The sequence below is a fragment of the Balaenoptera borealis genome (assembly GCF_965194805.1).
Source record: "Balaenoptera borealis genome assembly, chromosome: 4".
NCBI lineage: Eukaryota > Metazoa > Chordata > Mammalia > Artiodactyla > Balaenopteridae > Balaenoptera > Balaenoptera borealis.
In genome coordinates, this window is record NC_138861.1 from 60,754,713 (window position 1) to 60,770,514 (window position 15,802).

Here is a 15,802-nt window from a genome sequence, read left to right on the forward strand (position 1 = left end):
GAATAAAAAAAGAGCAAACCCAGCTCTTTTAGCCCAAAGAATAGCAGAGTGCTGAAATATGCTCTATTCTGAAAATGATACTCTACCCACAAAGCATATTTCCATTTTTAACTTTGTTTGGTTTTAGTAAGTCATAGCCAGATTGAAGTTATTGGTTCAGATATCCACACAAATACAATACCTTTGTTTGGAAGCATTCAACTGCATTTTCGGCTTTGCAGCAAGGTGGAATTATTTTGTCATACTGTGCAGCCAAAGAAAGAATTGTAGGTGCATATAGGAAGGGGTGCCTTCTTGCTATCTCATAGACGTATCTGTGAAATGAAAAGGAGCGGTAAGATTTACAAACACATTAAAATAGGACTGCTACTGCTTGGAACTGGCTCTGGAATTGTTTAAAGATTCAGAAAATAGTCATTTTTTTTCCACTTGCTGTCAAAATTTTCCTCGCTAAAGATCCTCCAAGAAAAGGAAAAATCTATTATAAGAACAAACTAGGCAAAAACACTGACTATGATTCTTATGTAAGTATCCTTTTCAATAAGCCTACTCAGATATGTTTCGGGGTCAACAAGACCAGACCTCCACTAAGTAAAAGAGAAAGGTGGAGTCTTTTTTCTCATCAGTGCAGAACGAGATTATCCACCCCGGCAGTCAACATAGCAGAGATGTTCTAAGGGCAGGCTCTATATTTCTCTGGATTAGGCAGCAACGTGGAAGGTAGAAGTGATTAAGAGTTAAACACAGGCTTCCCCAACAGAGAATCTGGGTTCAAATCCCAGTTTGGGAATGTACTAGCGGTCTGCCCCCATCCAATTGTCTTAACCGACTAAGCTTCAATTTCTTCATCTCCGAAATAGGAAGAAGAAAAGGAATGAAGAGGAAGAGGACAAGGAGACGATAGGCTGTTTGTGAGCATTAATATGATCATACGTGCCAAGCACATGTTCCTAAAACATCCTAAGTGCTCAATAAATGTTAGACATGCTTATGTACCTTAAACATTCCTGGATCTCTAACATTTTCTATTTTCAGGCAATTTGGTGAGCACAAAACACCAAATATTTGGCTCTGGAAGGAGTCATTTTGTGCCACACTAATATATTCTTGGGCAAGCTAAAATTAGAGAGAAAAAACAAGGTGTATCTAAGAGACTGAAGGAAAAACTGGTGGGTCTCCTGTGTGGTCTATACCCATCGATCTACGTGCTGTGGAGACAAAGTTACACTTAATGTTTCTCACCTAATCTCGTAGGGCAGGAGCTCAGCAGGTGCCACACCAAACATTATTTCTCCATGTTTTAGAATACAGCCACAAATTGCAGAATTTGTAGATTCTGCTTGGTACTGCACTCTTTCTGGGGTCTTATCTACCTTTAAAATGGGATCCTTACCGGTTCATAAACAGCTCCCTGTCTTCTTCATATGCTTTACAACTTGTGACAGGTTCTGGAACTTGGAAAGGTGGGATGGATGCTGGAGCAGCCTTTTTGTGTGCTAGGAAACAGTCATGTCTTTCCTCTCCACTTTGGCTGCAGCAGTCTGAAAGCCCATACTTTTCAGGAATTTCCTTTTCATGGCAAATTTCTTCCAGAAAGGCAGATACCTATAAGATTTATTTTTAATGAAAGACAACTAACTTTACCTAAAAATGCTGTAAAACACATGAAAAGTTTTCTAATATTTAAAATCAGAACGGTAGATTAGGAAAATAATTCCCCCTACAAATTCCAATATATCTAGTTTCAGCCTGATGGGATAGCTTTCTATTATGTGTTTAGAAAATGGAATTTAGTTTTCAACCTTAAATAATACACATGCCTATTAGACAAAATTATTTTATCTTAAAAGGAGGACATAGATACTCCATCTGGCATTCTTATTATGAGACACCGATATAAAATTGGATATTATTTTCACATAAAAATCAAAATATTTTGAAACTGAATAAAAATAGCTTCAAATACTTTTAATGGGTCTAATTATAGATTTAGCGAAAATGTTTTAGGGAATTCCCTGGCAGTCCAGTGGTTAGGACTTGGCGCTTTCACTGCTGTGGCCTGGGTTCGATCCCTGGTTGGGGAACTAAGATCAAAAAAAAAAAAAAAAAAAGGTTTTAAAATGTACATTGTAAATGCTTAAAATCCTTCTTGTTTGCCTTAGCTTTACCAAAATCAGGTGATGACACCACTAGTCTGGTGAATAACTCTGAGGAATACGTGTGTTTCATTCATCTCAGGAAACTTTTAATCTAGCTTTTATAACTGCTAATATTTAGAGAATCCTGGAAATCTTAACTAAGACTTCCAGTTCCCAATCCACCTAAAAATCATGCCTTTAAGTTTACAATAGTAAATCACTAATCTGTAACATCACCTTGGATATCTCATTGGATGTAAATTTGCAATATAAAATGTATTTTGCTTATTTCACAGGTCAAGCTAAAAATAGAGATGCCTATCAGGGATTTTAATTTAAGTCATCAATTTCAGAGTTGTAAAGTACTTTATATCTTTAAAAGGGCGTCTCCTTTACAATATTTCAGATACATCATTTTTTGGCTACTTCACTAGCTCCATCATGACAGAGGATTCTCAGGGCATTTTGTCCCAGAACTGGTAGCTCTAATCATTTTAAAATTCTTAATTCTTTTCTATATTGAGATAATAATAAACACTAATAACTGTTATTTATTAATCCTCTACATTAGGATATCCTATAATAAAAAAAAGTAGTCACTGTTTATCTTAAATTCAAATTTAAGAGGGCTTCATATTTTGTTGTTGTTTGTTTGTTAAATCTGTCAACGCTAATCTGTGCTATGCACCTCACATTCACTATAGTGTATAGTATAATGAAGTCACTAAGAGTGTTAGTTCTGGAGCCAGATGACATAATTTAAATCCTGGTTCTGGGCTCCCTTAAGAAAGTTGTTTAACCTCTCTGTGCCTCATCTTCTCCAACTGGAATATTAGCATCTATCTCCTCGGATTATGGTAAAGATTTAATAAATTAATATTTGCAAGCAAAGCTGATATTCTACCAATAAGCCCCAGCCAGGGTCTCTTGGCTCACTGGACATTCATTCTGATTCATCAATGCTATGCTCCGTGTCACAAAGTATTTTGATTATCAATGGATATGTAACACTCCTGAGAATAACGCCTGTCACATTGTGTGCTTAATAAAAATTAACCCCTACTACCATTATCATATCCATCTCCATGACAACCCAGAAATGGAAGCTATTATTATTCCTCACTTTATATATAAGGAAACTAAAGCTCAATGAAGTTAAGTAATATGCCCATGGTCACCCAGATACTCTGATTTCAGAACCTTAGCTCTTAGTCACCATGTTTATATTGTCTCTTTACAATAGACACCCATTGTTTTCTCCTCTGCTCTCTCCAGCAAATCAGAATTAACCTAAACCTCCTTTCATAAAACAGGTCTTGAGATATTTAAATGTATTTATCTCTTATGCAGTCCCTGCATCTTCTCTTCTGCATGCTGAGTTTTGGTCAAATATCACAGTGTTTTTTCAAAAAATTATTATTATTCACTCACCTGGTTTTCTAAACACCCTGCAGGCTGCTCACTGCCAGTGGATTTCTCTATTACAGTCAATACATCTTTCACCATTTGACTTACTTCCTTGTAAGTGGCCTCTTGAACAAACTGGGCAAAGAATATGGTAGCTCTGAAACAAAAATACATATGAATGCTTACGGAACAGACGTATCAATCTTTTTCTCAAGGTTAGTTTTTGTTTGTTTTTATTGTCTGTTATGTTGTGACCTGTTTAGGGGATGACTTTTGCTAAAAAAGTATGTGAAATTTTAGCCATCCAGGAAGAAATGTCTGTCTTCTTCTCGTCCCCTTCCCCCATAAATATACATATATCTGTTAACAATGAAAATAAGTGGATTTCCCCTAAGAGTGGTTCCTCCTTTTGTGGTCATCTACCCGCTGCAATGTCTCCATAATTGAAGGTATTTATATCCTTTGTAGTTTTTTGTTGTTTTTTTTTTTTAAGCAAAGAATTGGTCATTAGACCTCTACCTGTGTCTACTACCAGCGTGATCAAGGTCTGATCATGGATTGACCCAAAGTATTGCTTTTGCAGGTTTCTGTGTGCAACCAGTACCTGTAACACACGACTTTAAATTCCTTATTAGAAACTTCAGAAGTGTGGGACAGAAAGACAGCATTCAAGAGAACAATATACCTTCTACAAATAACCAAAAATAGAACATTTTACCTCCAACTATTTGCTACTAGGATTAAATAGTATTCAGAATAGAGAATATGGTAATGTCATCCTATTGGTATTGATGAGAAAAATTCCTGAATTCATATATAGTTGCCATCAATCAGACATTATTCTTCAGTTTCTAAAATCTGATTTTGTTTGTCCCATCTCTTTACAAGGAATCTAGAGTTTGGGGTTAACATCTAAGGCATGGGGTAACAGTTCAACCTCTTCAATATCAATTTGATATTCAACATAAATAACTTTTCTTAGCATTGTCTAGTTTGCTTTCACACTTTTAAAAACTCATAGGGCTATCCAAATTTATTCAATTACCCAACTAAAATTTTCATTGCTTTGCATATTTAAAGTACATTTATACAAGCAAAACTTACAGGTCAACTAAATTCATCTCTGCAGAACATGGGGAAGAATCCAATATGGAAGCTGGAAAACAAGATAAACATCGTGAAAAATGATGTTTTCAACTGCAATCAGGAAAGTAATCATTGTTAGATGTAAATGTTTGTGTCTAAGTTAAAACTATACAATTTTAGAACTGAGAGGACATTAGGAATCATGTATCCAAGCATCTTAATTTTGTACTTCAGAAAACTAGGAAACTAAGGAATAAAGTTAATGAGAATAATTTATAGTAGACTTAACACTAAAATTCAGATTTTATATCTTCCAATTTCTTGGAACCATTGCACCATTCACAGGTAATGTTAAGCACTGCCATGATTTTGTAAAACTCTTGTACTCTTATAATTATACAAGTTTATCATTCATTTAATGATATTCACCAATTAAATATTTTTCCTCTGTGTCGAACAGTAAGTATGATAAATAAATCAAGACAAATGAATAAAAGCAAACTTAAGAATTTTCATATAGGAAAAAGACAAAAGAAAAGCACAAAATATCTTACCTATTCCATATACATTTTTCTGCATTGTTCTGGATTCACTAAAATTTAGTAGAAAAATTAAAAAAATTGATACCTCCCACTTCATGGTTGCTAGTTATTGCGTTGTTGATGATGATGATGGGGGCAGAATATTGAAAATCATGCTGAAATTCTTTTATAGTCTTCTCTAGCAATGCCTGTTAACTAGTAATCTTCTGTTGGTATATCTGTTACTTTATTTCCTTATGTTCCAAATGGGATGACTTGCTAATAATTAACAGCACAGGGATTATTTGTGTTTTACGTTCAAGGACACAGACCTCTTTTGGGTGGAAAAAGGGGGGGAAACTTGCAAATTCATTCCATTTTGCAAATATAACAAATATTCTTCTCAATCAAACTAAGAGTATTCAAGGAGGTGACTTTTCCCTAAATTGCACAACAGAAGTTAACAGGGCCATAGACAAAAGATATCAGACTTTGTATGAAATTCAACTAAATGCACTAACTCATTACTGCCATGTTATCAGTAGGGCAGTACAGTGTCATGGTGCAACATGAGGGCCTGGGGACCAGGGTTGAATTTTTGCCCTACCACTTATTAGCTACATAACTTTGGATGAGTTGTTTAATTTTTCTGAGCTTTATTTTCATCATCTATAAAATAATGAGAGTGACAGAATTCTTTCAAAATTAAATAAATTAATGAGTGGAAATGGCTAAGAATAGGGCCTTTTGCAGAATGGCACTTAATAGATGGGAGTTTTATTTATTCACTCAACAAAAGAGGAAGTCTGCATACCAGGCACTGTTCTTTGATGGAAATAATCAGCAACAAGAAACAGGCACCACCCCTGTTCTCACTGAATTTACCATATAACAGGAGAGACAGACAGCTATTATCAGCAATCACAACACGGTGTGATAGATGCAGTGATAAGTAGAGTAAGAAGAGGAACACCTGACATCTTTGGAGGGAGTCAGGGTAGGCTTCCTGGAGGAAGCAACCTCTTAGTGGGGACCAGTAGAAAAACTGAAGGTGGGCCAAACAAAGAGGGAGGGAAGTGTCCAAAGCAAATTTAGAAAGCCGTGGAAAGGCCCACTAGTGAGGGCCAGCACAGTGTATTTAAGGAACTGGAAGAAATGCAATTGCAATGAGATACGAAGTTTAAAGATGAGGAAACTTACTCTATAAAGGGAATTTCTGGCAAAGTGAGCAGGGCCACATCTCAAAGACCTTTTAAATCAAGTTTACACTTCATCCTAAAATAACGGAGACTACAAAAGGGAGCTAATAAAAATCACATTTGTGCTTTGAAAACATCTCTTTGTTATAAAAGGAGACAAGATTGTGATAAGTAGAACTGTTAGGAAGTTTTTATAATAATATGGTCCAATAAGTGCCCTGGATGAGGGTAGTGCTAATAGGAATGAGAGTTGTGGATGAATGTAAGTGATATGAATGAGTTAAAATCAAAAGGACTTACTTATTGAATGTGTGTTCAGTTTTGCATATATCGAAGCTTAAGACAGAGTGACCAGTTCACTCTGGTTTATGCCTGTTAACTTAGTGTAATTATTAAGCAAAACACCCTGGTTTGCAAGTTTGAAGTAAGACCTCCACTAGAGAAGCTGATGGGCAGTTGAATAGTACTTCTTAACCTCTGCAACAAGATCAAAGCTGGAGATGGAGATTCAGGAATCATCAGCTTTTAGATAGTTATTATAGCCACGTGATGGGATGAGAAAGAGAGATGGTAGTGAAAAGAGGTACCCTGAGGAACACCCAATTTTAAAAGACAAGCAATAAAGAGGTGCTGTGAACCAGAGTTTGTCTCCTAACTGCAAACAACCCATGATGTATATGTGTCATTGCTCAAAGTGTTGTCCAAAGTGCACAGTTTACATCAAATGTGTTTCCCTTTCTGACTTACTTCACTCTGTATGACAGACTCTTTGTGACCACCTAGAGGGGTGGGATAGGGAGGGTGGGAGGGAGGGAGACACAAGAGGGAAGAGATATGGGAACATATGTATATGTATAACTGATTCACGTTGTTATAAAGCAGAAACTAACACACCATTGTAAAGCAATTATACTCCGATAAAGATGTTTTAAAAAAATGTGTTTCCATTGCTCTAATTCTGATTGTTTACTTTTTAATAAATCTATGAAACTGCTCAGAAACAGCTTAGCATGGTAAACTGGACTTTTGTATCAGGCAGATGCTAATCTTGGCTGTAACAATTATTAGCCATATGACTTTGGGCAAATAATTTAATCTCTTTGATTCTTAATTTTCTCAAGTATATAATGAAAATGATAATACTCACCTGAAGATTTTTGTGTAGATGGAGTAATGTATTTAAACCATTTGATACCTAACAGACATTTTTAAAAGATAATAATTTTTATTATCATGTTAGCATTGCTATTAGTGTTAAATATTAGAGGTATTTTCTTCAAAGCAATTAAGCTATACATGTGGTTGCTAGAAAATGCCTTCTCTTCAGACGATACTGGACTTCTTATTCCTTCTGGGCTCTATTTTGTTCTTTGTTGGGTTGAGTGGTTGGTTGTTTGAAAGTTTGGTGGGGAGGGGGACAGTGGTTAATCTCTCTTCCCCTTCCTCAACAATGCTTGTAAAAATTTTATCCATCCTTTAAGGTCTATATCAAATAATTTTCCATGACTGTATCTCTGATTACTCCCTAACTAGAGAAGAACGCTCTCACTTTTGGCGACCTATAACACCTTTTAGATTTTTTTCTCTTGGTACTTCTCATTTGACCTTACACCACAGTCATTTGCAAGCTTAGGCAGTTCTTCCTAAATAGTTGACTTCTTGGATTCAAGGACTCGCCTTCACGACTCCTGCAGTGCCTAGCACAATGTCTGGCACAAAGCAGAACCTTTATAAGTAGAAATTGAGTGGCACTGAATCAGATGTTTGCAGTCAGGATTCATGCACTCACTGTCCTCACTCACTCATTTGACATATATGAATGACACATCTCTCATACCCTTCTAACCAGAGATCACTACTGAAATGTTTACATTCATATTTTCTCTGATAGTCAGGGTCTAGAGGCCCTGAGATAGATATGAGAAGAGGACAGTACCTAGGATCACGGTTAGGTGATCCTCATGGGAGATGATGAGTTTGCTTGCAAGCCATAACACTTAAAAACACATGCCATAGAGCACATATAAGCCAAATTCTAGCAGGAAGAACGTTTCCAAAGTCCTCCAGTCCAATAGAGTCTTCTTGTCACTTAAGATCTAATTACATTTAGCCCAATGCTGATGCCACCTACGGAAAGCCACCAGAATTACCACCACCACCCTCTCCAGATTTCTAAGAATTAAGGAGTAGGGAAGGACTACTTGCATTTATCCTTGACACCTCTAGCTCTTATTTTCTTGGCCTGCTGGGTTCTCTTTACCTGTGCTTTATCTTCTCTCCTACATATGCTATCTCTTATCCTGAACCTTATGTTGGATACCCCTCAGTCACTTTTGTAAAGAACCCCCCAACACAAGTGTGTATCCAGATATTTGAAATCAAACATGTAAAGTCCTTCTCAGGTTGTAGCAACACCACCTGACATCTCATGTAGAGTGCTGACCAACCCCTTCCTTTCCTGGTTTCTCTTCCCTCCTCCTTTCTTATCTTTTCTCAGCTGGCCTCAGCCCCTCCACTCCTCTTCCTATTACTGTTTTCAGGCAGAGAAAACCATCTCGCCCTTTGTTTAATGTGAGCCTATCTAAATCATACTCCAGGGCAGAAGCCACTTTTCACATTTGCTGGCCTCCAAAATTTATCGACGTATTTTGCAAAGGAAGGAAGGAAGGAAAGAAGAAAGGAAGGGAGGGAGGGAGGGAGGAAGGAAGAGGAAGAGAGAGAAAGAGAAAGGGAACAGTTTTCCTTCATCAAAGGGATTTTGCCTCTTTGGGCGGGGGGAAGCATTTTTTTCCTCTCATCCACACCAGGAACAAAATGAGAGGGATCAGAGTCAGAGAAGACAACAATCTGCCTGCCAAACTTGAAAGGACCGAGTGCCTCAAAGTTGACAAGGTGAAGTAACATCAATATAGGTCAAGCAGAGATACAGCAAAGTAAGTCAGGGGCCAATCATAAATAAATGTCACAAAAATCTATGTTCTGTTTACATCATCTCTCCTTATATGGGTGGACTGCTCCTGCTGGCCTAAGCATGGGTCCTTAAAACAGCAGAACTGGTCCACATACCCAAATAGATTATAGACTATTTCAGGGAGACATACTTTGAGAGCATCTCCCAAAAGTCCTAGAACAATAAATTACACAGAAAAAAAAAAGCACTTTCTAAATACTTTGTTGTAATGACATATACTTTCTCTGATGAGGAAATACTTACGACTCCCCTCTTCCCAGGTGCTACAGCCAAGGCAGAATATGAGAAATAACAAAGGGGTTCTCTGGCCTTATGCCATCATCAGCATAACTGCCGGACACTCCCTTTCCTTAGCAAGGTGGAGAGATCATCATAGGAGATTCAGAAAAATCCCCTACATGGTCCAGAGGTTTCACACACACTTATGGACTGAATGTTTGTGTCCTTTCAAAACTCATATGTTGAAGGCCTAACCCCCAGTGTGATGGTATTTGGAGACTGGGCCTTTGGCAAGTAATTAGGCATAGATGAGGTCATGAGCAAGGGCCCCAGGATGGAATTAGTGTCCTTATAAGAAGAGACACCAGAGAGCACTCTTGCATTTGTGCTCTCTCTCTCTCTCTCACCTGTGAGGACACAGTGAGAAGGTAGCCATCTGCAAGCCACCTAGTGAACACTCACCTGAAACTGAACCCTACTAGATACTTATCTTGGACTTTCCAGCATCCAGAACTACGAGAAAAATAAATTTCTGTTGTTTAAGCCACCTAGTCTATGGTATTTTGTTATGGCAGCTCAAGCTGACTAAAGCACACACACACATACACACACACTCATACACACACTCGCACACCTGTAAACATGCATTATTTTCATGAGAAATATATAGAAAAATATATAGAAAAAAAGAATTATTATCTATTGTTCTTAAGCCAATGACACTGCACTCCAGAACATAAACTACCTCATTCTAAACAGGTTCTGTTTATTTAGAGAAATGTGGCTTGCTTTTGATGTTCCTGAAAAAGAATGAGAACGTATGTGCTCTCCAGTATTCCGTGAGAGGAAAGAAATTTGTGAGTGGATTGCGCTGTGGCCTCACAATTTCTGTCATGAGAAAGGTAATAAAATGGGTCAGAGCACATCTCCATTCCCATCCTCAATACCTCATAATTGTTCTTGCACTGAATCAGTTTTACCTCAAGCAATGCATCTGTCGTTCACCCCGTCACAAAGTTAGGGAGGCCAGCTCTCTCATCCAAGACGGTTCTGAACGTAGAAGAGCCAATCCTTCAGCACTGGGAAGAAGCAGTGGAGTGAATATCTGAATATGGCTGCGGAGTTCTACATTTTTTTTCCTTGTTGCAATTTACAATAAAAAAGAAATCAAGGAAGTATCTTTCCCACAGTGCAGAGGCGTTCTTAGTTTGGGCACACATTCTTCTTACCAGCTGCTGGAGCTAACTCTGCACTCTGCTCCCTTATAACTTCTGCCTCAGTGCCCTAGAGCTGAGCCCAATAACATGGGCTAAACTTATCTGAAACTTTAGGGTGTTCATCTGCCTTGTTGATGCCCCCTTCCATCACTGGAAGATGTTTGTGACTCCTGATACTCAACTGTGTGGCTTCTCAAATCACCAACCGAATTATTCCATCTGAGGTGGGTAAGGATTCAGCCCACCCAAACAGGATGGACTTCCTCTCTCTGTCACTTACAACACCCTCAGTGGTCCTACTCCTTATTCTCCAGGAATAGTGCTCCTTAATTCAATTCTTCTCTTGAGATTCTTAAGTTCAGCTTTTTTAAGGAACCAGTTCCTAGAGTCTAGGTATCAACTGAATGAATGAAGAAATTTGCAACAAACTGAACTGAGTAAGACCTGCGAGGAGATAAAGAATAAATATTCTAAAAGTGATCTGTTCATTTGATGCAGCATTTTTCAGAAATTGTCCAAGTAATTGCTTATAGTCTAGTGCTGAAGAAATTACACAAGTTTCACATGAATTAAATAAAATGGAAAAAAATGGTTATTAACCCACATATATAAACCATCATATGTAACATTTTATGGATATAAAATTTTTCATTAGTCAGAAAAAGGTCTTACCCTTCCCAAAAGATAGATCTCAAAGTGCTAAAGCACTTTCTTCGGTGTCATGCAAATATTCATGTATTTATTCAGCAGTTACTCACATAAGAGAGATAATTTGGATACTTTTGGATTAGTTGGTCTGATGCAAAAGTGACACCATCATATGGAACATTACCAGGTCTATCAGTTTTAAATATGCAATTCTTGATTATTTTAATTTGAGGGAATTTTCATTATTTAACATTTTACAAATAAAATGTATCATTATTATTATCTTAAAACATAAACTTGCATGATTCAAATTAACATAAAGTTCAATTTACTATATCTACTATTTTGGAAGCCCAGGAAATTGTTGTAAGTCAGGATTCTGTGATTTGTAGTTTAGAATATTTACACCCCATAGCAATTTATTCATGTAATTTTTATTGACTATCCATTATATATCAGGTTATGCTTAGTGCCAAAGGAGATGCATAGACTTCTAATTCATGGTCCCCTCTGGTGAGAAACAATATCTAGTTGAAGAGAGAGACATATAAATGAATTGATACTATTAAATGGACCTGCTCCCGGGAGTCAGAACCATGTGTGTTTAAATTCCAGCTCTAGGACTCAGATTTCACATATTTAAAATGGTTATAAAATCTACCGTAATTATAATAAAATATAAATCCTGTAATAAGTCAAGTTCAAAGAATGAATGGGGCATCAGAGAAGGAAATAACTAACTCTATGCAGGGAAATTTCCTCAGAGAAGGTGACTTTTGAGTTGAATTAAGAGGATAAACAAGAGAGAGAAAGACATACCAGGTAGAAGGGAAAAGCATGCATGAAAAAGCATGGTGTGTTCATGAATAGTATGAAGTGGAAACTGATTAGAGTATCAAAGGAAAGGTGAAAAAAATATTGAAACGATAGTGAGTCACTTTATAAAGTGACTAAGAGGAGCAAAGAGAGTTGTTAGATGAGACGGTAACGTAGAAATGATGCGATTCATGTGTAATTCCCATATATCCAACACATCAGTTATAAAACAGCAGTCTTATCACACTCTCAGCTGCCCCTTCATACACCAAATCTCTAAAATGTTAACAATAGTAGTAAAAATAACTGAGCTCATGTTGTTCAACTCCGGAAGGCACCCTTCACACTTTATTCTACAGTAATGATGTCCTCTGGATTTATGCAGCACCAGCATGGGCCTATGTGAAGTAATTTATCAATTAAGATTAAGAATAATCAGTAGAGAAGTGATACTTACATACTTCCTCATTGTCTGCTCAGTGAACATGAAGATTCTTCCTAATGTCCTGGCACCATATCTTCCCGTTCAGGTCCAGGTACCACCTCTGTTTTGGTACTATCTTCTGTATTGTCAAATGCATCTCCTTCCTGGCTAATTCTATATCTACCATCTTAACAAAAAAGGTAGAAATGTTGCTATTTCTCATGATGTGATGGCTCCTTGGAGCTTATTTGCATTGAAACAAATAAATCCTCTTGCCACTATAGTTCTCAATTCATCTATTTAATTTAATCTGGTTACATCATTATTCATGATGATTTAGCATCCAGCATATCACCATGAATTCTGGCTTCCAATGACTCTCTTAAATGTTATTATTGTGCTTCACTGACGATAACCACCAATGCAGGTCTCTGGTTATCTTAAACTCACCATTACATCTTTCTTAGCATACATATAGATCAACACATCTTCCAACCATGTTTTCTCCTGAACTCTTAGATCATAATCACTGCATTTTTAGAATGTGATCTCTTTCAATGTTAACTGCACTCCTGGCTTCCACACACAACCACCAACTGGGAGGATGGGTGAGAGACCTGGGGTGAAGCAAGAAGAGTGACCCTATTCTTGCAAGGGGTGTTTGGCAGGGCTCAAGGCCAACCCAGGGGAGCACACTGTAACCACAGTGATGAAGGCAAGAGAGGATGTTGACTGGCAGGGGCCAGGGGCATTACGGAGGAATGATCTCCAAAGCCCTTGGAAGAGATAGATATATCCACCCCTAAAGACTATATGAGGCTTTATGTGGAGATTGTGGAGGAATTGGAGTGACCACCCTGGCTGCCAGCATCAGGGAGCACATTGAATAAAGGACACCTGCCAGACCCCTGCCACCTTTGTGTACTGTAAACAGAGGCTGCCCTATCGGGACACAAACAACAAAGAGCTGCTGGATGGGACCACACATGCAGCTCAAGCCTAAGGGTCAGTTAACAGCCCAGACCCTAAACTCCTCTTGTGTCCAATGTGAGTCACACAAAACTCATCAGTCATAACCTTACTTAAGTGGGTAGAGGGGGAATGGAGTTGACCTAAGTAACGTTGGCAAATGATATTTTGACCGGAAATTGCGCTTGCCAGGCCAGCCTCTCAGAACCAGAGAGGGCCTTGGGCTCCTGGATCACTCTTAGACTCAAGTGTCTGAATTCCCCTCAGGAATCTGATTGACCCTGTGTGCAGCGGGGAAGCCAGGCTCTTGGAGTTCTGCATTCTGGAGAGTCTTTCTCCAAAAATTTCAAGTCCCCTTTCAGTCCCTGGGCTGCAATGCCATCCAGACAGGGCATGTAGATCCTGGTCCCATGTGGATCCAGTTCTGTGGAAATGTCTTAATCAAAATTTTCTAGGTCTGACTCCAGGACTTTCCATGAGCCCACCGTCTCCATTTCTCCCCTTAAAGGCTCTCTTTGAGCTTTTTGATGATAGCAACAAATGTGGAAAAACATTTGATACAGTCAACATCAGGTCAAAACAGGGGTTGAGGGCCGATAGGGAGGGAGTGTGGAGCCTTTTTTAACTTGGTACAAAAATCTTTGTAAGCATCATACTTAAAACTGTAAAGCATTATTATTAGGGACAAAATAAGCAAGTTGTGAATAGCATGTACAGTATGAAACCAACTTTATAAAAATTTAAAAAATACACACGCCAATAAGGTTATAAATGATTTTTAAGTATGTAATTGATAGACAATGATCTAATATCAGTGGCAAGCTCTAGGAACAGGGAAAATAGGCTCAGTATTGAGTATAACATCTTAATTATTTATAAGAAAATTTCACCTTCTAACTGTTGCACTTCCTCAGTTCAAGATATCTTAATTATTCATTAGTGTACCTTTGTCCAGACCTCTTAATCCTCTTTTCCAATAATGCTTCTCCAAACTTGTTAAACTTCTTACATTCTTCTTGTATTGTCATCCTAAACTGTCTTAAATTTCTTCTAGCATCATTTTTTTTTTCTAATTCAGTTAACTACTTTAGTACCCCTTATCCATGGCTTCACTTTCTGCCATTTCAGTTACTCAGGTCAACACGGTCCGAAAACTTTAAATAGAAAATTCCAGAAATAAATAATTCATAAGTTTTAAATTGCACACTGTTCCAAATAGCATGATGGGATCTCGTGCTGTCTGCCCTGGACATGAATTATCTCTTTGTCCAGCATATCTCACCTGTTAGTCACTTAGTAACCCTCTCAGTTATCAGGTCAACTGTCATGGGATCACAGTGCTTGTGTTCAAGTCGCCCTTATTTTACTTAATAATCGCCCCAAAGTACAAGGGTAGTGATGCTGGCGATTTACATCTGCCAAAGAGAAGCCATAAAGTGCTCCTTTTAAGTGAAAAGGTGAAAATTCTCAACTTAATATGGAAAGAAAAAGAATTGTATACCGAGGGTATTAAGATCTATGTTAAGGACGTATCTTTTATCTGTGAAATTGTGAAGAAGGAAAAAGATATTCATGCTAGCCTTGCTCTCACACTGCAAACTGCAAAAGTTATGGCCACGGTGTGTGATAAGTGCTTAGTTAAGATGGAAAAGGCATTAAAATTGTACGATAAGGTATTTTGAGAGAGTGACACCACATTCACATAACTTTTATTACAGTATATTGTAATCATTGTTCTATCTTATTATTAGTTGTTGTCAATCTCTTATTGTGCCTAATTTATAAATTAAGCTTTATCATAGGTAGGTATGTACAGGAAAAAAACATAGTATATATAAGATTTGGTGCTCTCTGCAGTTTCAGGCATCCACTGGGAGTCCTGGGACTTATACCCTGCAGATAAGGGAGGACTACTGTATCCTTACAATCCTCTCTATCTTTTTGGTCCCCCACCTTTATTATTGAGTCTTAGTAGTAAGAAGAAGCCTTGTTTTGTATGCCTTACCTATACCACAGTTTCTATTCTTTTATCCAGAATTATCATAATGTCAAAATATTACATTGAATGCTTATAATCCATAACTCAGAACAGTATTAATGTTTCTTTTACATAATTAACCCATAAGGAACTAGAAGTCCTCCACTGAAATGGGGAGAGAACAGTGGAACTTTCATAGCACCTACAAA

General features: G+C 37.6%; 1 protein-coding gene across 1 annotated transcript in view; it reads right to left on the bottom strand.

Annotated features, from left to right (window-relative positions):
• The window catches only part of AFP (alpha fetoprotein), a 35,154-nt gene extending 19,386 nt beyond the window's left edge, over window positions 1-15,768 (bottom strand). The window contains exons 1-5 of the mRNA XM_082390217.1: window positions 5,186-15,768; window positions 4,650-4,701; window positions 3,570-3,702; window positions 1,394-1,605; window positions 182-314 (exon numbers count right to left, since the gene is read on the bottom strand). Of these exons, the coding sequence (XP_082246343.1) occupies window positions 182-314; window positions 1,394-1,605; window positions 3,570-3,702; window positions 4,650-4,701; window positions 5,186-5,270 (615 nt within the window). The 5' untranslated portion in view covers window positions 5,271-15,768. The remainder of the gene's footprint in view (window positions 1-181; window positions 315-1,393; window positions 1,606-3,569; window positions 3,703-4,649; window positions 4,702-5,185) is intronic.
• Between the last annotated feature and the right edge of the window lie 34 nt (window positions 15,769-15,802).